This window comes from Schizosaccharomyces cryophilus (assembly GCF_000004155.1).
Source record: "Schizosaccharomyces cryophilus OY26 unplaced genomic scaffold supercont4.2, whole genome shotgun sequence".
NCBI classification, from domain to species: domain Eukaryota; kingdom Fungi; phylum Ascomycota; class Schizosaccharomycetes; order Schizosaccharomycetales; family Schizosaccharomycetaceae; genus Schizosaccharomyces; species Schizosaccharomyces cryophilus.
The window spans coordinates 1,546,129-1,570,309 of NW_013185625.1; the positions used below are offsets into that span (position 1 = coordinate 1,546,129).

Consider the following 24,181-nt stretch of genomic DNA (forward strand, 5'->3'; position numbering starts at 1 on the left):
AGAATACAAATAAGAAATGAAATCATTAGATTTTGTGCTCATTTTAAATTAATTAAAGAAGGTATTATCAGTAGGAGATATTATTTGGTTGGAACTCCCATATAAGTAAACACTTGTTTAGTAGTGTTATTTCCAAAAAGATATTCTGTTTTCATTTGAAAAAGTGAAGCTTTCAAACCTTATATGTATGAAAAAGCAAATTATATAACGAACGACGTGCATCTGGGCAGAAATGAATAGAAGCAATGCCATTAGTTAAGCAGGGCAAAGATCGTAATTTGTAAACGTTTTTAAAGACCAGAAAAAAAAAAAAAGGAAAAGAATGACATGGAAGACATAATAAAACATCGTCTTGCCGGCTTGAGGTAATCAAGGAAAGACTTCGTCAGCGTAATCTATTAAAAAGGAAAGAGCATAATTCTTTATTGTCATGTCAACGACATCACGTTCATTTGCGGGATCTCGCACTAAGGTGGGAGAGAATACGACAGCTAAATTCTTAGAATTCATCAAATTTTCAGAGCTATACTTAGCAACCTTGGACAAATGTTTTATAATCAAGCGCAGGATTGTCGAGTGAACGGAAGGTAGTCTTTCAATAACGCCTCTAAACCCTTCAAGCTTTTCTTGAAACGAGGTACAACTTCCTGCTAAAATAAAAGAAAAGTACTCTTCAAAGGTTATAATAGGATTTGGGAGATTTCGAAGGTACTGTTTTAGTACAGAAGTCACAGCAGAAATGTCATCTGATGGGTGGAGAGCAACGTCTTCTTCTTGCAGCAATGTCCATATTCTTTTCATTTGGGACGTTGCACCACTTTTCCGATAAAGACCTTCATAATCCAAGCCATAAGTCTCAACGAAATTTATGCATGCTGGAATAAGAGAAGGAACTTTAATCAATGTTTGATTTACACTGTCAAACTGCTCAGAGTCTAAAGGTGCAGAAGAAGCTAGTTAGGTTAATAACAATATGAAGTAGTCAAAAATGAGCGTACCATTGTTTCTTTGTATTTGATATTGCTGATCAATTGTGGAGCTGAGACAATCCTGATAATGACCTCCCAGTTGGGTCGAGTACTTTCCACACAGTTTACAAAAGCCAGCTTCAGGAACGTTATCTTCCTGTTCTCCTACTCCAGTCTCCTCAACGATACTTGAAGGTGTAGGAACTCTTGATTCTCTCTTCCATTGGAATTTTTTCGATAGACTTTTTCTAAGATCAAGTTTCGAGTTACGTTTAAAGCCTTCATTATCTTTATTACTTTCCTTATCTTTAGGTCTGAACCCAAGGCTCGAGGCAACCATCTGTAACCTAGACGATGATTCACGCGGAGATTGAGAAGGCGAAGGTGAATAGCTTGAATTGCCAGATTTTCTACCAAACAACCCAAACGATGTTTTTCTTTTACTCTGGGCAGATTCTCTTAAAGTCGAAAGTTCTCTCTCCAATTGATTATTTAGGCTCGCTAATTCAGTGTTCTTAACGTTCAGATAGGCAGTTTCTTCTGTTGCTGTGTTATATGCATTTTGCAATTTTGTAACGGTAGCTGACAAGGCATCCCGTCGTAACAGCAAGGATGTTATTTCCGACTGGAATGATTTCGACAGGTTATCAAATCTTTCCACTAAATTTGATACTAACTCTTGCTCCAATAATTCAGCTGGCATACACGGGACGGTATCAGTAAACGATGCTAAGGTTGAAATTTCCTGTAATAAAGCGCCCCGTTCTGTCTGAAGATATGATACTTCCGCAACTAGATCCTTGACATGTTCTTCTGTAAACTCAAAAACGTTGGATGAAAATACATCACTGGCACGAACCAAAGAACTGCGTCTTCGACTACGCTCAAACATATGGTTTGCGTTGCCTTGAGATAAAGTAAAGCTTTTAGCACGGGGAGAAAAAGTCAAAGAGGAAGGTGTTATCGCATTACGTGAAGGTTGAGTGCCTAAGTCATTTGAAAGGCAAGGGTTCTTTTTTGACAATCTGGATGGATATCGAGGAAATTGACCTCTTGTCGGTGAATAATCTTGTTCTCCAAAAGTCTCTTGTCTGAGATCTCTATTGTTCGAAATGCTATTCCGAACATTAGAGGTCTGGCCATTTATATTATTGGTTACGTCTCGAAAAGCGGTCCTTAATTTGCTAGGTGACGTTTCTGTACGACTGTTAAGAGCACCATGCTTGGAAGGAGAATTGGTAGCAGATTGAGATTGAAAATAAAAAGGAGCAGCTTTTTGAAACTTCGGATGTACAAACTGCTCGCTTCTTGGAGAATGGATTTGCATATCTCTCTCAATAGAGTTTTGAGTATTAGGATGGAGAGATTCGGAAGCTAGAAGGTTAGAGTCGATAGTATTGGAAAAGCCAGACTTGGCAGACTCAAAAGATCCAGAAAGGATATTATTCGTTTGGGCACCTGGAGTGATAGGATTGACAGGAGAAACGAAGACTTGTGGTTGACAGGGTCTTGGCTTAGACTCCTGATTATCTAAAACCTCTTGAATTGGTTGTAAAGGAACGGAAGCATTTATATTTTCAGGCGATGACGTCTGGATTGAAAGCTTAGGACGAAAACCACTGGGAGAGTATACTTGTTCAGAAGGTGAAGAGGATGACTCTATAGTATTTGAAATTTTTTGAGGAGTCTTCTCCAAATGACAGATACCTGATGAGGTGAATTAGTTAGTAAAATATCCAGACAATGAAGAAAAGCGAACTGCTAAGAACGTACCTTCGTAAGGATTCGAAGGAACCCGTGTTAATTTATGAATAACGTCTTCAGTGGATGACTGGGGATTGATCTGAACATAGCGAAGACAGGGTAGACAATACATATGCCCTTTGGATCTTGCATACGTGCTACTATCCAGATTATTATGACAATTTGAGCACGAAAAACAAGATGGATGGTAAGGTTGACCTCCTGCCATTACGGTAATCTCAAGGATAGGAGATTCACAGTAATTGCAGAGCTTTACACAATCGTTGCAATACAAACTCCCTTGTTCAAAAACATATTTATCAGATGATGAATCCAGAATTTTATCACAACAGCTACATGAAAAGCTAAAAATTATTAGCATATCCTGGCCAAATGATTTGAACTTACCAGTTTACATGCCAGTATTTTCCAAAAACGAAAACTGTGGAATCGTTTTTTACTTCCTGTAAGCAGCGGAGTTAGTCTAATCCCTCCAAATGGAACTTTTTCAGAAATGTGGTGGCATTCAAAAATGAGAACTTACATTCCAGCATTTAGAGCAAAAGTTCAATGGCTGTGTAGCCATCCTAGTTTTATTTTAGATAGAAAAAAGCTGTACAAAAAGAGAATGAATGAATAGCAGTAAGGAAGGATAAGGGTAAAGAGTGACAACAAGCAAAATAACCAAAAACAGAACCAAAATGAAAACGAAAAGAACCTTCAAAATCTGGTAGAAGGATTCCTATTCACCAAAAAGAGAAAAGCAACTGAAAACAAATAAATATGACAAAAATTTCCTACCAAAAAAAAAACTTTAAATATATTTTCCTTTTCTTATTTTTTTTCCTTTTTAGTTTCTCAGTACTCGATAAGCATTTGCCTAGTCAAGAGACACTAGGTAAGATGGTTGGGAAAGGGTAACTGAGCTTGAAGTTTGGTTATGGCGCTCTATTAGGATGGTGCTGCTACCCTAAAATTATGGCTCAAGCATTTTGCAACTCAATTTAGCTTTCTCGTTACGAGGGAGTTTGTCTGTCGATTAATCGAATGAACGAGGGTACATTGAACTTTGCTAATTCTGAGAAATTCTCAGCGACTATTCTATTAATATCTATTCAAAGTATAAACTTTCGTAACAGTTGAGTGATATCAAAGCTTATGCTCTTCTCATAACATTCGTTCAAGTCAGGTAGGGAAACGAAGAAGGAGTGTGCTTTTCTCCTTTCCAAAGTTTCATTGATATACTTCATAGTATGAATCCATTTTTGAGATGATACCTGCTAATTCAGTTAAATAAATAATAATAAACAAACGAACTTCTTTACACTCGAAATATTGTTTGTAATGACGTAAAGTAACAGCATTTGTCCAATCCTGCATCAAATGCGACAATTTGAAAGACAGTGAACTTTCCAAATTCGGTAATGTCTCATCAGTTTTCCAAAGTTCGAAAGAAACAAAAGTAAATTTCGAGAAGGCTATATCATTCATGGGGGCTATTGAGATCTGTAAAGTTATCTACCCTGTAAATTACGCGTAGCTGCAACTCACTTACATTGCACTAAAATCACTTGTACTATAGCTTTATTATATAATGAAAACGGTCTGTCTGGTCTCGTTGAATTGATCATTTCCAACTTTGACAATTTTTCAAGCCTTTAGTACTTTGGCTAAGACACAACTCTGTTTGATTCAATTCTTTACTATAAATCCCAAATGGTTCAAAAGGAGCAGATCTTTTACCTATACAGGTTAGGTTGTTCTCTTATATGGTTATCTGCAATGTGATTTACCCAAGAGGAGCTCTAAAATGTTGAGATTTTTTTTTACTTTTGTATTTTATTGTAAGAATCTAACCATCGAATATTTTTGCGTTTATGAATTTTTCCAAGGATTTCCGGTTATTTAATTCATGACTTACTAGGAAAAAAGGAAGTAATCAAATCTGGGAATTGGCATGTATACCTTAGAATTTACGATTTCAAATGAAATAAAGTCTAATCAAGGAAAGGAAAGTTACAACATCGTGTACAAGAACATCACAAAAGGCATTTGAGGTGTGTTCTCTTATCGGTTCAAAACCAACATTCGCATGACATAAGACGGTAAAAACAACGCTCAAGAACAGTATCTGCGCGAAATTGTCATCTATACTTAGACAGCATATAAATACTTAGGGACACCGTAACCTAGTCCTTCTGCGGTTTTGACGAATAAAGACCGTACTGCCCATAAATTCTCGGAAAACTTTGACGGAGTTCTTATAAGAACATTGTGTCCGTAACAGTCAAAGGGAGTCGTGGAAAACTCTATATAGCTGTTGTATAGCTTCGTCACTCTTTGAATTTGCTCTCCACGGAACCCAATAAGTTTCTTGTGTATCTCTTCTGGAATAAAAAAGTGCATTTCTGAAGGAAATTCAAGAAGCATAGTATTCATTCCCTTTATTACTCTTTCTAATTCATCACCATAGATGTCGACTGTGAATATAGTCGAAGACATTGGACAGAAAATAATGTCTCCGTTATGATAATTAAACTTGCATTGTTGTTTCACTTTGTCCAACTTGCCATTCTTCTTTCCAGATATGAAGTCAAGGTCTTTGGCTGGGGCGTCAAGAAGAATTTGATGCCATTGGGAAGATCCGAACTTGTGAAAAACCTTGCTTGCTTTTTCCATGGCAATAGGTGTGGTGTTTTCCTGGCCCAAATACGTGATTTCATTACTTTTTAGAAGCATCTCTACTCCAGAAGCCATTGTGATAATTGCTAGCTGAAGCATGTATTCCGTAGGTGGCACTAGTAATTTTCCTGGTGATTGCAATGATGCACTGTTACCTTCAGTAGAGGAACTCACGAGTGAAGTGGCAGAGGAAGATTTAGAACTATATGTGTTCTTTTCTAAAAATGCTAAATCTTTCCAAGAACCTCTCTTTCGCAAAAACTCTTCGCTGTCATGAACATCAAACTTTGTTCTGCCTTCAACATATTTACTCGATAATTTGGATAAACGAAGAGCGGTTCTTTCGGCATTAACAAGCGTTGAGGAATAAATCTTGATGTGTGAGTTTTCTGTGCATGAGCCTTTTCCCTCTTTGAAGTAATCGGGAAATCTTATAAAAGAAGAATTTTCTTCCATAATAAGTCGTAGTTCGTCAATTTCGTTCGTTAAAAATTCGATAAGCTTGGTGAAAGATAGTTCCATAATGTGCGTGAATACTTTTAAATGTTCTTCAGCATAATAAAACGCTTCTTCTAAACGCTTTAGGCTTTCGGATTCTCCAGTAACGATTAATCTCGACGAATTGAGTTCCGGCATATTTTGCAATCGAGGTAGCATATCAGAAAAGAACGGAAGTGTATACATATTCATCGTTTCAGTAGCTTTTAGCCCTGCAGAGCTGTAATACGCCTTTCCCATAAGAATTGGCTGAAAAGAAGCGGATATGGGAATACTTAAAACTGAAAGACCACGAAGTTCATCAAGAAGAGTCAGAAACTTGATACGTGCATGCTCCACGCTACAGTAATCACCGTAAAAAACCACAAAATATGAGCTATCAGCTTCTTCTTCTCGTCCAAATTCTAAACGTGTAAACTCTAAATGCTTTTGTCGAAAGCTTTCTTGTTCATTCAGACGATAACTGAACCCACGCCCTGTGCTTACTTCAGCTTCTATACCACTACTTAGTGAACGATGAATAAGGTATAGTTTAGCTCCCGTCAATTCTGAGATTGTATCGAAATGCTTCATCGCGTCTTCGTACATGAACCCTTCTTCATCAAATAAGAGGGTTTCCAGAGGTTCATCAAGCAAAATGCGACTAGTTATAAGCTTGGGAAGGGACTGAAGGATGTATATTTTGGCTGAATATACACTTTCATAAGCTCCTGCGATTACAATTACTATCTCATTGCGGGAAACACTTATGTCTGGCGTTTTATGCTTCGCATGTAGATTAACAGTTACCGGATAAAGAGACTGAACTTCGGTACAGCGTAGTTCAGCAGCTTTTCTAATGCTTTCGTAAGGATTTTTTCCATAAAAATTGCACTTGCTTGCATAAAGGGCTGTTTCTTCTGAAGGCGGAAAAGATGGATCTGGAACCGAAAATGACAAAACGTAAGAATCCATATTCAGGAAGACTGCAAAATCGATGGAGTATCAAAAAAGTTATAGGTTTAGCTTATGGAATGACGCTAGGCTTACTGAAGAGAGCAACTTGTAATGATTGAGATGACTGTCAAAGTGGGATTTTTCAAGGGATTTCTTTGAAAGAGTATTGGCTTTTCTTATTTCGTCGACGTAAGAATGGTTTTGTTATAAATGGAGATTGGCGATATTGTAAACAAATGGGGATTTCAAAAGCCTAACGTAAATAAACAATCCGCTGTGCCCAAAGCAGTGAAGACTAGGCTATGAAAGCTTTCGATTTTTGTGTTTATAAAGAGAGATAGAGAAAAGAGGAGGATTGGGGAATATATATACATCCATACTCTCGATGACTGGTCAGTGATGCAGACTTGACTGCTTCTGATTATAGGTTTACAGTTTACAGTTCTAGACAGGACTGTCTCTTTTTAACTGTATTCACTAAAGCCGTAAAGAAACCAGTGCCAATGGATGTTTTTATGTGTCCTTAAGGAAGGCCGTTCTCACATAGGCTACTATTGTTTATAAAAGAGCGGACAAGGATAAATATAAACATAGGTTAAACCTATAAAGTAGTTTAAGAATATATATCTCTCTTAAATACTTCTCAAATTTCAAAGTTTCGGTATTTTCGTTGCAGAAGTGAAGCAGGAATTTCAACGCCTGTAGCTCAGCTCATATTCTTAGAAAATCGATAGTTGTAATCGTAATCAGAGCTTTTTTAACAGTACAGAGACAGTAGAATTTCAATAGTTTTGGAAATTCTGATTGTCGGAGGAGGGACTTCGTAGCGTTTGTTTACAGCTGTGGAGAAAACCAACTTGTGACAGAACCGCAGATTTTCGTAATTGAAAGGAACCGTAGCAAAAGTCAATTCAATGGATTCCAATTATTGTCAAATACATATGAACCAACCAAGAGTGGTTCTTTTTGCTTCGGAATGGCGAAAAGACAAGCTGCCCATTGATGATGTAGAAGTTCGTCTCGAATACCTGCCTCCCATGCCAGAAGATGAACTTACAATTCAGCATTCAAGTGCGAATTTAATTCTCATGAGAAGTAAGCAGCTACGACATGAACCGGCTTGGAAGGATATGGCTTTGGATGATTTGGTCGATCAGTTTGCTTTTGTGCAAGGATCACAATCTCAAACGGAAGAAGTGTCAGAAGGAAATCAAAAGAAGAATCTGTTTCATCCTATCCCTATGGCTAGCTTTTTACAAGCAAACCGAAAGCACCAAGGTGAACACGCAAGTATACGTTATATTCGGTGAACCATTTACTTTTCTCCAAAACCGTGAAAGGATTCTGGTAATCATTCTTTACGTTAGAATGGCAGACTGTTGTTTTCTTCTTTCATGCTTATTCGTGCCTTCCGCTTGAGGAAATTCATCGAATCCTATCCATCTGCGAATTTAATAGCTACAACCGTTGCACCTTTACCACACACCACTTTGAAATTTTCTTTTTTCAGAGGTATCCACATGGCCGATTCTAAACCAGAAACAAAGAATGGCTCCAAAAAAGGTGCTCCTTCTTTTGTAACACCAGAGTATATTGAATTGCAGCGCCAAAAAAAGGCAGAGAAGATGGGTATGTTACAAATCTTTTTGAGCTTGACCTACTAGTTGAAGCGACTTTTTTATAATTCTTTCTCGTTTGTTAACATTATTATAGCAAAAAAGGCTGCTCTTAAACAATTCATGCCTCAGCAAGATCAACCCCGTGCGTTCAATACCGATTTTATAAAAAGAGACATGCTTACCTTACCAAATTTCGCTCCTTTTGATGAAAATAAATCACCTGTAAATATTAAAGTCATGACCTATAATGTGTTAGCTCAGACAAATATTCGTCGCTCCATGTTCCCTCATAGCGGAGAAGCCCTGAAATGGAAAAACCGCTCAAAAGTTCTTGAAAATGAATTCAAGTTTTATGCTCCTGATATCGGTTGTATGCAAGAGGTTGATGCCGAATTCATTCCTTCTTTTTATAAACCTCTGATGGAAAGCATGGGTTTTGACTTGGTTTTTCAAGCTGCTGAAGGAAAAACACATGGAATTTTAATTTTTTGGAGAAACTCTCTGTTTAAAAACCTAAAAATAGACGTTATTCACTATGATGATCACCATGAGTTACCAGGAAGAATGAATACAAAAAATATTGGCAGTTGTGTTACATTAGAACGTGCTGATAATCCTTCCAGAGGTATCTTTCTTGCTACTACTCATTTGTTTTGGCATCCTTATGGCTCTTACGAAAGACTTCGCCAGGGTGCTATTTTAGTAAAGGAGGTGAAGGCTATAGCTGAGGCCCATCAAGATTGGCCTGTAATTATTGCTGGCGATTTCAATACAGAACCTTTTGATACAAACTATCCTGCGATGACTACGAAGCCTTTTTCCATTTGTCAGCGTGCTACCGATATTATTGAACGCAGTATGAATTACGTGTTTGGAGAGTCTGAATTAGAAGGAAAAGAAGAAGCTGAATATCAATCGCCAGCTAAGCAATCAGAAAATGATACCGAAAGTGATGTTTCTACTCCTACTTCCATCACTTCAGCATCTACCCCATCTAAAAAGCGAATCCTACATGTGCAGAATGAATTTGTACCGCATTACAGTTCTTTTTATGAGCAACACAAACAAAATCCTAGACTTGTTAGCTTATATTCTTATGGTTACAAACACGTCGATCCTGAAAATGCAAAGAATACATTTGAGCATCCTGCTTTCACAAATTGGGCTAATACTTACCAAGGCCATTTAGACTATATTTTTGTTATGGACCGGAATTCTGGAACAGAGAAAACTGTAAATGAAGTTGTTGACGGTATAAAGCTGAAAAGTTTACTTCGAATTCCTCATTCAAACGAAATGAAAGAGGCAGAACCTCTAGAGGGTAGATATCCCAGCGACCATGTTGCTTTAATGGCCTCCATTCAGTTAATATGAGTTTAAGTATAATTCTAATGTAAAAAAAAATATATATATATATATATAATAATAATAATAGTAAATCCGTTTATTGTTAAGTTGGACTGAAATATCATTACATCAATTCGATAATTGAAATTAAATTTCATTGATCATAATAATCAGAGCAGTTTCTAACTGAAAAAAGTTATTGTTGAGCAGAAGGTTCAGGAATAGTTTCACCTTTCGTGGTATCTATGATTCCTTCTTCAATACTAAGCATGCCAGTGCTGCTGAGTTTTTCGACAACCTCCTCGGCATCCTCAATGGGCATTTTACCAAGGACAGCATTTATTTTATCAAGGTTATTAGATTCCAAAGCTTTTTGAAGGTTAGGGGGGAATGACTCAAAAGTCACGCGTGCAGCTTTCACCTCAGGCTCTGTAGCGTCTTTCTCGGGAATTATGATGGACAGCTTGGTATTGGCATCCACGGCACAGAGTTGAATCTGTTCAACACCTTCTCCATTTTGAGCTTGTTCATTTGCCATAGCGTGACTACGCTCGTGAATGCGGTTATATGTACTTTGAACATCTTCCAAGAATAAGCGCCGAGCTTGGTGATTGGGATCTTGAACACTACAATTTCTGTTAGCTCTGAAGTTTTGAAGTGTTGTGAAAAAGCATACCGTTGAAAGAAGATGGTAATTCCACCAGGGCCAAGTTGTCGGCAATAGTTGAGTAATAAGGCTTGATGGACAAATTGCTTAGCTAACCAAGGTTTACCTTCCAGTTCAGCGTTAAAAGCCTCAAGTAAAATTGAATCAGATTCTGATTCCTCAGCTAGCAGATGAAGATGTTCCTTTAAGAAAGATTCGGAAGCAGCATAGTCACCAAAAGCAATTTGGGAGAACTTAGTTCCATCAACAGACAATGAAACGCTATCCGAATCAGATTCCTCTTGTTCAGCCTTAGTAATGGCGGATGAAGATTGTGCTGAACCGACCTCTTGTTGATGAGTAGATGGACTAGGATCGTTAAGGGATTCGATGACTTGAACAGATTCTTTCTCTTTCTTTTTATTTTTGGACTCTTCCTCTTTCTTTTGAACGTGTGTGCTATCAAATCCAATGTGCAAATCTTCTGAAGTAATATACTTCTTGCTCTCGGACTCAAGTTCATCGTACTCCTCCTTGGCTTTCATCATCAAATCGTCAAGGCGTTTCTCATGGCTCTGAAGATGCTTGATATATTGCTCGTTAATGCCTAGCGAAGAATTGTTCTCCTCTTCAATAGCCTTCTTAATGGTATCTAAAAGAGCAACTAGCATCTGATGATAAGACATTCCTCCTTCTACGGCTTGTTCAGAATCTTCTTGACTTTTCGATTGCAAGAAGGAAGAAAGGTAAGTCAGTGGTTCGGATGGGGAATACTCCTGAAGATAAGTATACATCTGAGCAATGCGATCCTTTAATCTTTGGTTCATTGATACAGCGCTTTTGATGTCTTCCATCTTTTGTTTTCTCATTGCACGCTTCTCGTGAATGTCACGTTGGCGCCAGCGAATAAACGATTTTTTGTCAACATTGGGATGTACTAGAGAAAATTAGAAAACTAAATCCGTCATATATAAACGAACCTTCAATATCACTACAACATTTGTTAGTAAGGTTTGAAAAAAAGTCCTTATGCATCATTCATAAAAGTAGACTGCAGCATACCAGCGTCAACCTTGAAAAAACTTATTGGAAAGTCAAGCTGGTTAAACTCCGTTCCATGAACGGCCACACTGCTATCAAGAAAAGGAGAAATTACACTTACCTATCATCGCTCAACTCAAGTTTGTCCCTGCAAACATGTTAGTCTAGCACAATTGAATATTATGTGCTTCGTTTATCTTTCTTCTTTCCTAGCTGCATACCATTTACTATAATCTATTGCCATGATGCACTAAAGTAATGAATGCAAATTGTAACACAAAAACAACAAATAACAAATGAGCTCTTTTCAAATTCTTATGAAAAAGAAAAATTCGACGATTTTACCGTTTGGCGAGCTTTCAAAACGTAAAAGAAGCAATTATTCAAAGCAAGCCTGTATATCAACGAAACCAAGAGTACAAAGTATTACTCAAGGAAATAGTTATCAAGGATTTCACCGTTTTAATAAAATTCTCGGTTTGAAGTTGAATTAAGAAGGTTGCCTTCAAGTTTCGGTATTGGCTTATATATACTAGATTTCTCTGGAAATGGTGAAGGCAAGACTGAAAGAAAATCGTCGAAAAAGCAGACATACTAGATGATATTTATGTGAATAGAGATTGAATTTCATAAAAAACTTTTATTTTTTCAATTGGAAATGAACATGAACTTTTCAGAATTGTTGATTAATGGATCCAAGAATTCACGAAAAAGTGAGTTTCAACGTTTTGTTTTTGCGACAAAACGTTGAAAATACGTGAATAGAAAAGAGGATTTCAAAACATTATGACTAGTTAGAAGATAAATACTGTGTACAAAGGTAGTATTTAAATTTTTCCTCCAGAAATGAACGAGATGCCTAACCGTTAAAAGTAAAGATCAAACGGACTAGCGTTCATTTTATTCTTAGACCTTATAAAAATTCCACTTAAGGAAACTGAACAGTCTTTTGTTGGAATCAAGCTTGATTGTCGAATTACATCTTTACCACAACTTTTGTCAAGTGGTAAAAAGTGAAACCTTCCATTTGTCGTCACAAGAATCCATTTGAAAAAGGTGAGCTGAATTTGTTTTTATTCATTCTTGTAAGTGTTTATACTCTTCCTGTCTTCATGTATAAAGCAAATGGTTGTCGACCTTATTCGTAAAAATGCAGTCCATCCCCGTCGGTTCCAATGCCAATTTCTTTTGAATAATGTTGGTTCGTTTCAAGTGAACTTTTGCTCCAAGATATCGGTTCCTACAAAGTATTCTCTTTTGAGTCATGCATCGTTTGTAACACAATCTTTTCCTGCTTCCTCTCACTCGAAGGAGTCTTTTCAATCGAAGGATAGTATTATTTCTCCTAAAAACTTGTATCGTATGTTCTCTGTCCATCACCATGCATTCATGAATCCGACCTTGCGAACATCTTTGCCTTTCTTACCCAGGTACCCACTTCAGTCTTCCTTTCAACCAATTAAGCACTTCCCGTATCCTTCCCTGCCCTCATATGGCATCTATTCTCCATTCGTTCCCACAACTTGTATTCGATACAACTCGACACTTTCTTCTGGTTCCAAAGGATTACGCAATCCGAATATTCCTCCAAATCCAAAAATTCATCGATCTCAAAATAGCTTTTCTAATCCTAGTAACCCATCGCGTCCAGAAGGACAGAAGCAAAGCATTAGTCAGTCTTCCGGGGAGTCTGTTCCCAAAAGTCCTCCCGAACCTAAAAAAGTAAGCTTTTTTAATATTCTTGTCCTTGCTAGAGGTCAAGGAAAGAAGTTTACCGTTGCTGCAATACTTCTGTTAATTTCCTCTTCAATTTCCATGTCGATTCCGTATGTTGTAGGTAAGATTCTGGATGCAGGATCTGGCGCTACTCAAATTGGATTTACAGAAATCATGGGGATTCCTTCCAACACCTTTTATATGGGTCTACTTGGTCTGTTTTTGATTGGTTCTGCTTGCAATTTCGGTCGAATCTTGACACTGCGACTTCTAAGTGAAAATATCATATCTCGACTCCGTTCTCGTCTCTTTGCTAAATGCCTTACTTTAGATGGGCGTTTTTATGATTCTCACTTACATGGAGACATCATTTCTCGCTTAACCACTGACAGTAGTATAGTTGGAAAGTCACTCTCTACATATCTTAGTGATGGATTAAGAAGTACTGTTAGTGCTGTCGCTGGGATTGCTATGATGTTGTATACATCTTTAACGCTTACTGGTTATATGTCCTTGATTGTCCCTCCAATAGCGTTAGGTGCTTTCTTTTATGGAGAATACGTTCGTAAATTGTCACGTAGAACCCAAGATGCTTTAGGTGATCTTACTCGAGTCTCAGAGGAAAAACTAGCAAACGTCCGTACCACACAAGCATTCTTAGGAGAACGCCAGGAGGTCCATCGTTATAATAATTATATTCGCAATCTCTTCAACCTTGCTCGCAAAGAAGCCTTGGCAAGTGGTATGTTTTTTGGCACCACTGGTTTTTTCGGGAATGCAACCGTTATTGCTATACTTGCGTTGGGTGGTAAAATGGTTGCTACTGGTGACATTACTGTTGGCCAGCTAAGCTCCTTCTTGCTTTATACTGTTTACGCTGGAGGAAGTATCATAGGTCTTTCTGGGTGTTTTACAGACATAATGAAAGGTCTTGGTGCAGCTAGTCGGTTGTTTGACTTGTTGGATAGTGTTCCTCAAATTACTCCAACCACTGGAACACCAGTTCCTAATTCCATTCGAAATTCAGTATTGACTTTTGAGAACGTTGGTTTTGCATATCCTACGAGACCAAAATCTACAATTTTCAAAGATCTCTCCTTTGAAATACAACCCGGTATGAATATTGCTATTGTTGCAGCTAGCGGAGGTGGAAAATCAACCCTTTCTCAGCTTTTATTGCGATTCTATAATCCAGTTTCTGGAAGAATTCTTGCTAATGGAACTGACATTTCTACCTTTAATGTACAACAGTGGCGCCGTCACTTTGGTGTTGTTGGTCAAGAACCAGTTCTTTTTACAGGAACAATTAGAGATAACATTTCTTATGGTAATCAAAATGCAACTCAAGAGGAAATAGAGGCAGCTGCTCTTCGTGCTGATTGTGGGTTTATATATTCTTTTCCAGATACTTGGGATACCCAAGTCGGAATGCGTGGTTTGCAACTCAGCGGAGGACAAAAGCAACGTATCGCAATAGCCAGAGCACTCCTTCGGACTCCTGCATTCTTGATTTTAGATGAAGCCACTTCTGCTCTGGATGGAGAAGCGGAGGTCATGGTTAATCGTACTATCCAATCATTGATGCAGAATCGAAATATGACTACAATAACAATTGCTCACAAACTAGCTACCATACGAAGCGCTGACCTAATTTTAGTCGTTGCTGAGGGTAAGATTCTCGAAAAAGGAAAGTTTGATGAACTCTCTCAACCAGGAACTTACTTTTATCGATTGATAAAATGGCAGTTGGGGAGGACTGATGATGTAGCTCCTCGGTAGGTAGACAATTACTTTTTTGGTTTATTGGATTGACTTGCTCAAACCGTGCAAGCAATAATAATAGACGAACTAGAAGACGAATGCCCAGACGTGAAGTTACGGCTAACGCGTTCAGTTATCCTTGTTTTGTTTTTATATTTAATAGATATTTTCATTGAATTATTAGCTAGTAGAGAAGCAGCATGAGATATGTTCAATCGTTAATTGAACGGGTAGACTTCATTAAAAAAATTGAATCCACACCAGGAGTATCCTAGATTTATCTTCAAAAAGTATCAAGGTTTCGAGAGACTATAGCTTTTCTTTTACGAGTAAGGAGAGAAGTCGAAGGGAAAATCAACATTATTGAATTTTATTCATTGCGAACTTTCTCAGACCATATCAATTCCAGAACGAACGAGAAAAGGTAAAATCAGCAAGTTGTATATCATGTAACAGTACACTAGAACATAATGACATACCGGTTCATTATCCATTACTGAATTGACAGATAAGAGATATATAGCGGTATAAAAGTAGGTTACTCACAAATGAAAGAGGTTCTCGTGATACAAAAAAGAAAGATTCAGAAATGTTTCATTGAACATAGAAAAATATCAAAAATGCGCTTAATTAGAAAAGAGATACTTGCAATATTCTGCCAAACAGGGTTCGAACCCTTGCGTACAATTTAAGCAGACAAAGCGTTTCCGCCAGCTCCAGGGGCAGATTCATCTTTAGCAAGACTAGTAAGCAATTCATGGAAACGTTGAGTCGAGCGGCCGCTAGCTTCGGCTTTATCAGACAAATCGACAAGCTTCAAAATACGTTGCCAGCTAGTAGTGCCTGAGGAAGCAGCTTCATTCTTTTCTAAAAGGTTCTTTTGTTCCTCTCTGGACTTTGCAACGATTTTGTCCTTTTTGTCGTTATAGTTCTCATAAAAGTCATCAATGGCTTTTCTTGCCTTTTCTACGTTGGATTCATAAAGTCTTCGACTTGCTTCGTCCTTTTCACGAATTCTTCGTTCGTTCTCTTCTTTCCACTTGTGAATGGGCTCCGAATCCTCTGATTCATGTTCAGGAGGGTGCACCTCCGCTTGGGCCATGTAAGGAGTTTTGGGAGCCGAAAAAGTGCCAGAGGTCTGCATTTCAGTATCGATAGGAGGAAAGTTTTTCTCAAAATTGTTCTTTTCTGCTTCTGGATCATTTTCAAAGCCTAAAAGCGCATCTTTGTCTTCTAATGTTTCGAATTGATTCGCATCTTCACCAAGGGCCAGTTTCTCCCGTTCAAGGAAGTCAGTTTGCTCACTTTTTCCTTCAGGAGCAGATCCTAATCCTACATCAAAATCTTCTAATGCTGGAAATTGAGACATGGTGTTTGGTAGAGGGTAAATGATTTCATCTTGTCGCCGTAGTCTACTCGCGTTACCCTTGAGCTTGCAATAGGGAGGTATAAGGTATAGCGTAAGATTTACCTTGTGTTTACTTAGTAAACAATAAGTACAAGATAAAAATAAATATAAAAGCAAAATAAGGACGAAAGATATTTTGAGAAGAAAACAATAAAATGAACTGAACCTTTAAATAGAAATAGAAATAAAAATTTACGTGAATGGTTCAAAAGCCAGCGAAATTTGCCAATTCTTTCTGCTGTTTTGCATGACTGAAGGGTCCATATTGAAACTGTCGAAGGGACAGGAATCAAGATTTCTTTTGTTCAATAATTTGCTTTTATATATATTTGAAATTTATTTGTCAAAAGCGGCACTCGCTAGATTCTTTTAATTTTGTATCCATGTCAGAAAAAGAGGAAGGCAAACAGATTGTACAAAAGCATCTACATTCTAACAGCGGCCGTTTGGTCTAGTGGTATGATACCATCTTAGGGTGATGGTGGTCCTGGGTTCGATTCCCAGAACAGCCCTTGTTTTTTGGTAGGTCTCTCTTTGGTCCTCCTAACATCCTTTTTTATACGCCTTGCGGATCTGGATTGTAAATATTTCCTACAGAACATTCTTCTCGATAACCAAACCAAATTGAACCCAAAAGTCTAAATTTATTATATTACACAAAAAGTATCCCAATCATCAAAATAACCCTTTTCTACTTCACATAGCCCTTTTCCCTAGACGTTTATGAAGACTCGTCAGCGGTAGTGTACTCTGCAACCCTCTCCAAACGCTTAGGTAGCGTCTTCTTCAAAGCAGTATTTTTTGTTGTTTTCCTTAACGAATCAAAGGGCAAGTACCAATCAGCTTTAGGAACCTTTTCGTCAAAAGCCTTCGTCAGTTCTTCTGTCCAAATATCTGCTAGGTGAAAGAGGATGCCGTTGGGATACGAAAAATTGTTAGGACTACACAGGTTAGCAAATTAATTTTGAAGAAATTAATTCATCAAATGAAAAGAAGCAGCGAGACAACGACATGGCGCTTACTTGCTCCTAAACAGCAACATACTTGAAGGGAACCGACATCCACATTTCATTGTATTTAGCAACCATTTGCTTCAATGAATCCTCCGAATCACTTTTTGCTTTTATTTCCAAGAAAGCAGCAGCGCAGAATCTTCGCATCAACATATAGAATTTATTCGTGCGCAAAATATCAATTCCTGGCCATTCTCGACCCATTGTTTCCCAAAACGTAGCCTGAAATAACATCCTGTTTTCCTCATGCACTATTGCAACCAATCCGGCTAAATTATCGGCTAATTTCTGTTGATACAAAGGTTTGTCCGACATCCACATGCCTAGTTTTTCGCGTTAGTCGACCAAATTTTTCTTTCCACCAACTTTTCAACATGTCAACGTACAGTAAAAGAGACCCTTCCATAGTTTTAAAAAGTCAAGTCGCTCAAATTTTTTCTTTCGACTCAAAAACTTTTGTAGAGAAATCAAGGCCTCATCTCTAGTTTTTCGATCTTCCCTATTAGTTACTTCATTTCTTTCCACTTCCTTTCATACCGTTTGCTGCTAATTTCTTAATAAACGGTGAGGATTCTGACATTTTGAACTTGCTTGTTCTTGTTCCATGCTTCCCTACCAGAAAAGTATCCAACATGAACTCGCGCAAGGGTACCTTATTTTAGTAAACAAAAGAAGTCAAAAATCAATGGATATTCAAGATTAGAGCTTTTATTGAAATAGGAAACGATTTTCTTTCTACTTCCATACTTTTCGTTCCATTGTAAAGTGTTTTTTAGGAACTGCTTATATCCAGAGCAAATTGAGCTTCTTAATTTGCTACTTCAATATGAAATCGTAATGTTCTGATAGATTATTATTTAGAATACAGAAAGTAAAAATCGTCAACTTCCAGAGCTACTATTATGGCAAAATGCAAATCATAACGCAATCCAAAATTGTACCCTTTATTATTGTAACAAGGTGCATCGGAATTCACATTTAAAACTCTTTAATTAAAAGCCATCTAACAACTCACAATGCGTTCATTAAAGGAAGATAACATCGAAAAAGAAAGGATGAGAGCGGGGAAAATATAGCAAAATGCTTTGTAACATAATAAGCGTGTCTTTCCAACAGTTACTATTATGCCTTTTCATCTGGTAAAGCTTCATAGGGAAACCGCTGATCGCCGTAATAGTGTTCCCGTAAATTGACATTTGACAAGTACCCACGGTTTTCGGGATTGGTATAGTACAAGATATCCTTTTTCGATGAAGGAAGCGACGCGCGAGGAACGGTACGAAATCGCTCTGGATGCAAATGGGCACGAAGTCCAAGAGAATTGAAGTATACCGTTTTAACCGTACCTCCAGCCTTTTCTACAAAGGATATAGCCTCTTTGGTGGCCTTGGAGACTTCAATATGAATTGGGACATCCAAATCTTGAGATTTACTGTCTGATACCAATTCAACGCCATCCTTGATGCCCCGACAGCATCGACTATCTAAAAGCTCTTTCATCGTAATTGGCTTCGTTGAGTCTAACCTGCCATTCATAATCCATGCGCGAACCCGGCCAAGACCTAATGGGACATAATGTTTGATTTCGCTAGTACTTCTCCCTATTTTAGGAAACAGTTTTGTAATCGGGGTTTGACCACCCTCAAAGCCAGGCTTAATTCTTCTACCCCGTCTCTGTCCGGATCCTTTATGTCCGCGGGCACTTGTCTTACCTTTTCCACTTGCAGGTCCGCGTCCTACGCGTTTGCTGTTTTTTTCATTAGGACGATTATTGAGATCACTCAGTAAACTCAGCCAGCGTATTCCCAAAAGTTTGCTTCCTAGAGGAGAGCAGCTTGCTCTCCATACTGGCAGAGCTTTTGTAAAAGAAATCAGCATTTCTTAAATGAAATTGGGTTGCGTTGCTTTCAGCTTGGTACCCTTCCTCTCTTACTGTGATGAAGCTATGAATAGCGAGCTAGAACGATGATTAAAAAAGATATTTTCGATATCACTAGAATTCAACAAGACATCGTTGTTACCTATCACATCCTTCCTGTATGCCTTGCTAACCAAAAGCCAAAACCGGTGATTGTTGAAAAAGTAGGAAAAACTTTTTAATTATTACCATGGAATCTACTCAGTCTGTAAGCGAAATGTCTGTTAAAGCATCTAACGAATCTAGGTTGCTGAACCACTTGATTTGGTTCGCCTTTCACTTGATGAAAATGTTTATGTGAAATTACGCGGTGATCGTGAATTGAATGGACGTCTTCATGTATGTATTTAAGAAAGCAGCGAAAGGAGAAGAAGCATTGTACTAACTAGTTTTCCAGGCTTATGACGAGCATCTGGTATGCATTATTGCGCTTCCACAGGAGAAGAGGCTGAATGGGTCAATAACTTACTGTTGAATTTGTAGAATATGGTTCTAGGAGATGCCGAAGAAGTAATTACGATTATTGATGAAGAAGAACCTGCTAAGGGAAAAGCATTAAAAAACATTCGAAAACATTATGAGATGCTTTTTGTTCGTGGTAAGTTTTCCACCTTACTCAGTGGATTATACATAAAAGATTTTGAAAAGTAATCCCTTATCATTGGTCTTGTTTCTAGAAGCTTGGGGTGTTCTTTCCAAGGTTCCATCATTCTTTTCCTTCCTTTACCGGAGATTTCCAATTGGAGAGCAAAAGACCATGCTTCACTTTTCATAGTTCTCCTTTCTAGTTCCTCTCTTGTCTAACATTTCTTCTAGGTGATTCCGTTATCCTTATTGCACCCCCTCGTACCTAAAACTCGAGTTTCCGACACCATAACACTCTTCCTTGCAATCTTTTTGATCTGTTACTAATGTGATATGTTATTTCCCATGGTTTCCGCATTTGAGTCCCCTTAATAGATTCTGTTATGTTTTGCTAGCCTGGGATAGGTCTAGTTTTTGGGAAATAATTGATAACTGTCGTTATTTATTTACCTTTCTCAAACGAAACTAGCAACTTTTGATTGGTTTGCGTTCTCTTAGAATTCAATTTGTATATTTCCTCTATCTTTCTCTACCAGCCCTTATAAATCTGCATGCAACCTTTCAAGTAGACTTTTTTTTTCTAGCAACGTAGGTCGCCAACAAAATTCAAACCAACAACTTTCTAAATTTTTTCGTTTTCCTCCTCATACATTGTCCGTTTCCTTATTTTTTAAAACTCACAAGTGAACCAAAACAATCACACCCTCGCACCATAAATGTAAAATTTCCATTCCCTTTTTTCAACCCACTCTCTTTTTTTCTATTTTATCTATTTATTTCTTCTATTTAGTTTTTTTTTTGTCTTATTACTTATTACAAAAAAAAAGAATAACTTTTTCCATTCCAATAAACGGTTTTTAACGTCCTCCACGGAGTTCTTTTATAAACCTTCCCTGCATTCATCTTTCTCTTTACCAATACCTCCTCTCACCATGAAAGCAGTAAAAGCAACCTCTTCGTTGCTCTTCCAGGGCTTACGCCAGAATTGTTCTCGCTTAACCAAATTCCCTTTGGCTACAGGATGTTTTAACAAGTTTACAATTCCGTCGCGTTCTTATGCGGATGACAAGGTAGGCTCGCGAACAATCTCAAAGGAATAAGGAATACGCCTTCACTCCTTAAGTTTTTCTTCATTTATCATGTCACTAACTTTTTTTTTTCTAGATGTTCGTCCGTAAGAAGCCCCACGTTAATATTGGTACCATTGGTCACGTTGATCACGGAAAGACAACTTTGACCGCAGCTATCACCAAGGGTTTGGCTGAGCTTGGCCAAGCCAGCTTTATGGATTACAGTCAAATTGACAAGGCCCCCGAAGAGAAAGCTCGTGGTATTACCATTTCTTCCGCACACGTAGAATATGAAACTGCCAACAGGCATTATGCCCATGTTGATTGCCCCGGTCATGCTGATTATATCAAGAATATGATCACTGGTGCTGCTACTATGGATGGTGCTATTATTGTCGTTTCTGCTACTGATGGTCAAATGCCTCAAACTCGTGAGCATTTGCTTCTTGCTCGTCAGGTTGGTGTCAATGACATTGTTGTCTACATCAACAAGGCTGACATGGTGGAACCTGATATGATTGAACTTGTCGAAATGGAAATGCGTGAACTTTTGTCTGAATACGGCTATGACGGTGATAACACTCCAATTATTAGTGGTAGTGCCCTTTGTGCTTTGGAGGGTCGCAATCCCGAAATTGGTCTCCAAAGTATCACCAAGCTTATGGATGCTGTTGACCATCATGTTTCTACCCCTGAAAGAAACGTCGACATGCCTTTCCTCATGGCCATTGAAGACGTTTTTTCCATTTCCGGCCGTGGTACCGTCGTCACCGGTCGTGCTGAACGCGGTACCTTGAAGAAGGGTGCTGAAATTGAACTTGTGGGTTACGGAAGCCACATTAAGACCATTGTCACTGGTATCGAAATGTTCAAGAAGCAACTTGACGCTGCCGTTGCTGGTGATAACTGTGGTCTTCTTCTCCGTTCCGTTAAGCGTGACGAATTGAAGCGTGGTATGATTGTCGCTGTTCCTGGTACTGTTGCTCCCCACCGAAAGTTCAAAGCTTCCTTTTACATTTTAACTAAGGAAGAAGGTGGTCGCCGAACTGGTTTCGTTGACAACTACCGTCCTCAACTTTTCACTCGCACCTCAGATGTTACTGTTGAACTCACACATCCTGACCCCAACGATTCTGACAAAATGATTATGCCCGGTGATAACATTGAATTGGTTTGCAATCTCGTTCATCCTATTGTCATAGAGAAAGGTCAACGATTTACCGTTCGTGAAGGCAAAAACACCGTTGGTACTGCTCTTATAACCGAAATTTTGGACTGAGTTTTTGAAGTAAAATGTTCTGTAATACTTGATGTATTCAATTAGTCTTAATTAACAAAAACCTCTACAATCCTTTTACTTAATTCCCAGAATTCCTACTCACATGAAGCCTTTTCTTCATTTTGTTTGTGCATACATAAATAAAATTCCTTATTATACCAGAATTCTGTTCTTTAACGCTCGTTTTAAAGTAAGCATTGTTTATTCATTAAATCATCTAAAAAAAATCAAAAAAAAAAGAAAACAAAAAAGGGTAATCTACAAAACATAACAACCAGAGCGAAATCTCTCAAGGATTAGACGAGATTTAAAGATAATTATAGCGACATTTCCTTCTAAGCCACATAAATTAAGCAAATAAGAGTATATAACAAAATCGGTATCGGAAAAGAAAATGATTAAACAGATAGAAATAAAAGATACCGAATCTAAAGCGAGTTTCATGTAACGATAAGGAATGAGCATAGCATACCATATATAGCAAGTTAGCCAGCGGTTCGAAAGTTTAAAAGATAAGAGAATCACATAGTCATCAAGTACTGGTACCAACAACCAGATATAACAAATATTAGCATCGTTTGTAATATGCACGATACATTAAATCCAAAATTCTATGAATGCAGAAGCTAAAACGAATATAGAAGGCGACAAGGTTAAACGATAGATTTAAAAGGTACTCCAAACCCAATTATCGGGAACAGTTCCTAAAACCAAGCTTTCAGAAGGAAGCTCAGTCTTCGACATTCCAGCATCAACCTTGGGGATAGGTACAGAAGTAGAGACTTGCTTGTTTTTATAAGTAGATTCAGATGGAGCATGGGGTTCAGTACCCACAATGACATTGGAAGCAGAACCCAACTCAAAAGATTGTCTCCATTTTATGTAATCGTAAAAACAAGATACACAGGCTCTAAAAAGCTTCGCGGCCGATAACGAGAAACGAACATCAAATGTCAATGGAATTGAGCGATTACAGTGAGTAGAACAAAACACATCGCCACAACAACGACAATGATGCCTCCTTTCGAATAAACCAAAACGAGCAGTGCAAGAAGGGAACGCACAGACGGTTGCTTCAGAATCCGGTTTCCAGTGATCTTTCGATATAGCAGCTTCTTTAGAAGGATCATTGGTAAGGGAAGAAGTATTAGAACAATATGGAGGGACAGGAGAAGCTGGTAATGTATGCAAATTACTGTTCTGCAATGCTGATTTCGTCAAGTTTGCAGGTCGATTGCGAGAAAGATTGGTTGCAGCATTTGCAGCTTCGATTTGTTCCTGTTTTGACTGGCGCGATGCTGGAGTCGAAGTTCGTGCACTCAACGCAGGAGATATAGGGGGAGGGATATTATTATGGTGTTTCAGGGGGAGAGTGGGTCGTTCAGATGATGAGATGGGATTAACATCAAAGTTGGAGTTAACAGTAGATGTTGCTTGACGAGTAGGAGCTTCAATTAATTCGTATGACGGACGGACTCGATTTGTGTAGGGGGATGAACCCGAGCAAATTTGGAAACGAACAGCAGAAGCAGAATGCATGTTCGACGGTTGGACAGTAGCCATAGCTTTCACCGATCAATAAAGATCGCAAAAAAAAAGATAAAGCTAGCAAAGAATATTAAAAGACAACAAACGGAAACTTAAACCAATGCAAATAACGCTCAACTCGTCTTTCAAGAAATTAAAGGACAATTATTAGGTTATTAAATTAGGGGGGGGAAGGGGAGGATAAAAAAAAAAAACAAAAAGAAATCTATATAGTCTATAAATTGATGATACAGATTACAGCCTTCGACGCCTTCGACAAAACTATTCAACGTCTTTTGAAGGAAGCGTAAATGTAAAACCCCCAATGGTTTGTTCGCCACTGTTACAGCGTAGAAAGGGAAAAATATCAACTCAGCAAAAGTAACTTTCGTAACTGCAGTACCAGCAGCGAATGGAAAGAATC

At 38.1% G+C, this 24,181-nt stretch overlaps 12 protein-coding genes and 1 non-coding gene across 13 annotated transcripts; 6 read left to right on the forward strand and 7 right to left on the reverse strand.

Moving 5' to 3' along the window:
- Position 1: 1 nt before the first annotated feature.
- On the reverse strand, positions 2–3,656 carry SPOG_04642 (rho-type GTPase activating protein Rga4). The gene is made up of 5 exons (XM_013167333.1): positions 3,256–3,656; positions 3,120–3,175; positions 2,742–3,076; positions 999–2,675; positions 2–953 (listed from the first exon to the last, which is right to left on the reverse strand). Exons 1-5 carry the CDS (start codon positions 3,295–3,297, stop codon positions 370–372), a joined length of 2,694 nt encoding a protein of 897 aa, XP_013022787.1. The 5' UTR covers positions 3,298–3,656; the 3' UTR covers positions 2–369.
- An 833-nt stretch (positions 3,657–4,489) lies between these two features.
- Positions 4,490–8,196, reverse strand: SPOG_04643 (RNA-binding protein). Its single transcript, XM_013167334.1, has one exon. The coding sequence runs from the start codon at positions 6,843–6,845 to the stop codon at positions 4,866–4,868; it is 1,980 nt and encodes a 659-aa protein (XP_013022788.1). The 5' UTR covers positions 6,846–8,196; the 3' UTR covers positions 4,490–4,865.
- Positions 7,742–8,137, forward strand: SPOG_04644 (anaphase-promoting complex subunit Apc13; the record flags this gene model as incomplete). The annotated part of the gene is made up of 1 exon (XM_013167335.1): positions 7,742–8,137. The coding sequence occupies one exon, from the start codon at positions 7,742–7,744 to the stop codon at positions 8,135–8,137; it is 396 nt and encodes a 131-aa protein (XP_013022789.1).
- Positions 8,197–8,221: 25 nt separating the features above from the next.
- SPOG_04645 (CCR4/nocturin family endoribonuclease) lies at positions 8,222–9,820 on the forward strand (the record flags this gene model as incomplete). Its single annotated transcript, XM_013167336.1, has 2 exons — positions 8,222–8,456; positions 8,541–9,820. 2 exons carry the CDS (start codon positions 8,222–8,224, stop codon positions 9,818–9,820), a joined length of 1,515 nt encoding a protein of 504 aa, XP_013022790.1.
- Positions 9,821–9,880: 60 nt separating this feature from the next.
- SPOG_04646 (hsp90-like protein) lies at positions 9,881–12,049 on the reverse strand. Its single transcript, XM_013167337.1, has 5 exons — positions 11,702–12,049; positions 11,602–11,628; positions 11,420–11,430; positions 10,470–11,376; positions 9,881–10,419 (listed from the first exon to the last, which is right to left on the reverse strand). Exons 1-5 carry the CDS (start codon positions 11,722–11,724, stop codon positions 9,990–9,992), a joined length of 1,398 nt encoding a protein of 465 aa, XP_013022791.1. The 5' UTR covers positions 11,725–12,049; the 3' UTR covers positions 9,881–9,989.
- An 83-nt stretch (positions 12,050–12,132) lies between these two features.
- Positions 12,133–15,216, forward strand: SPOG_04647 (peptide-transporting ATPase). The gene has a single exon (XM_013167338.1). It carries the CDS (start codon positions 12,606–12,608, stop codon positions 14,973–14,975), a length of 2,370 nt encoding a protein of 789 aa, XP_013022792.1. The 5' UTR covers positions 12,133–12,605; the 3' UTR covers positions 14,976–15,216.
- SPOG_04648 (clathrin light chain) lies at positions 14,321–16,353 on the reverse strand. The gene has a single exon (XM_013167339.1). It carries the CDS (start codon positions 16,324–16,326, stop codon positions 15,646–15,648), a length of 681 nt encoding a protein of 226 aa, XP_013022793.1. The 5' UTR covers positions 16,327–16,353; the 3' UTR covers positions 14,321–15,645.
- A 452-nt stretch (positions 16,354–16,805) lies between these two features.
- Positions 16,806–16,877, forward strand: SPOG_16200. The gene has a single exon. It is a non-coding gene; the product is annotated as a tRNA-Pro (tRNA).
- Positions 16,878–17,029: 152 nt separating this feature from the next.
- On the reverse strand, positions 17,030–17,978 carry SPOG_04649 (nucleolar protein Nop52 family protein). The gene is made up of 4 exons (XM_013167340.1): positions 17,916–17,978; positions 17,765–17,872; positions 17,410–17,701; positions 17,030–17,306 (listed from the first exon to the last, which is right to left on the reverse strand). Exons 1-4 carry the CDS (start codon positions 17,956–17,958, stop codon positions 17,087–17,089), a joined length of 663 nt encoding a protein of 220 aa, XP_013022794.1. The 5' UTR covers positions 17,959–17,978; the 3' UTR covers positions 17,030–17,086.
- A 232-nt stretch (positions 17,979–18,210) lies between these two features.
- SPOG_04650 (ribosomal protein subunit L15) lies at positions 18,211–19,365 on the reverse strand. Its single transcript, XM_013167341.1, has one exon. It carries the CDS (start codon positions 19,254–19,256, stop codon positions 18,501–18,503), a length of 756 nt encoding a protein of 251 aa, XP_013022795.1. The 5' UTR covers positions 19,257–19,365; the 3' UTR covers positions 18,211–18,500.
- Positions 19,366–19,452: 87 nt separating this feature from the next.
- SPOG_04651 (U6 snRNP-associated protein Lsm3) lies at positions 19,453–20,728 on the forward strand. Its single transcript, XM_013167342.1, has 5 exons — positions 19,453–19,504; positions 19,543–19,635; positions 19,694–19,711; positions 19,780–19,894; positions 20,113–20,728. The coding sequence occupies exons 1-5, from the start codon at positions 19,487–19,489 to the stop codon at positions 20,148–20,150; spliced, it is 282 nt and encodes a 93-aa protein (XP_013022796.1). The 5' UTR covers positions 19,453–19,486; the 3' UTR covers positions 20,151–20,728.
- Positions 20,729–20,773: 45 nt separating this feature from the next.
- Positions 20,774–22,516, forward strand: SPOG_04652 (translation elongation factor EF-Tu Tuf1). Its single transcript, XM_013167343.1, has 2 exons — positions 20,774–20,951; positions 21,046–22,516. Exons 1-2 carry the CDS (start codon positions 20,814–20,816, stop codon positions 22,228–22,230), a joined length of 1,323 nt encoding a protein of 440 aa, XP_013022797.1. The 5' UTR covers positions 20,774–20,813; the 3' UTR covers positions 22,231–22,516.
- A 380-nt stretch (positions 22,517–22,896) lies between these two features.
- SPOG_04653 (zf-FYVE type zinc finger protein) lies at positions 22,897–23,793 on the reverse strand (the record flags this gene model as incomplete). Its single annotated transcript, XM_013167344.1, has 2 exons — positions 22,897–23,405; positions 23,427–23,793. The coding sequence occupies 2 exons, from the start codon at positions 23,791–23,793 to the stop codon at positions 22,897–22,899; spliced, it is 876 nt and encodes a 291-aa protein (XP_013022798.1).
- Positions 23,794–24,181: the final 388 nt, after the last annotated feature.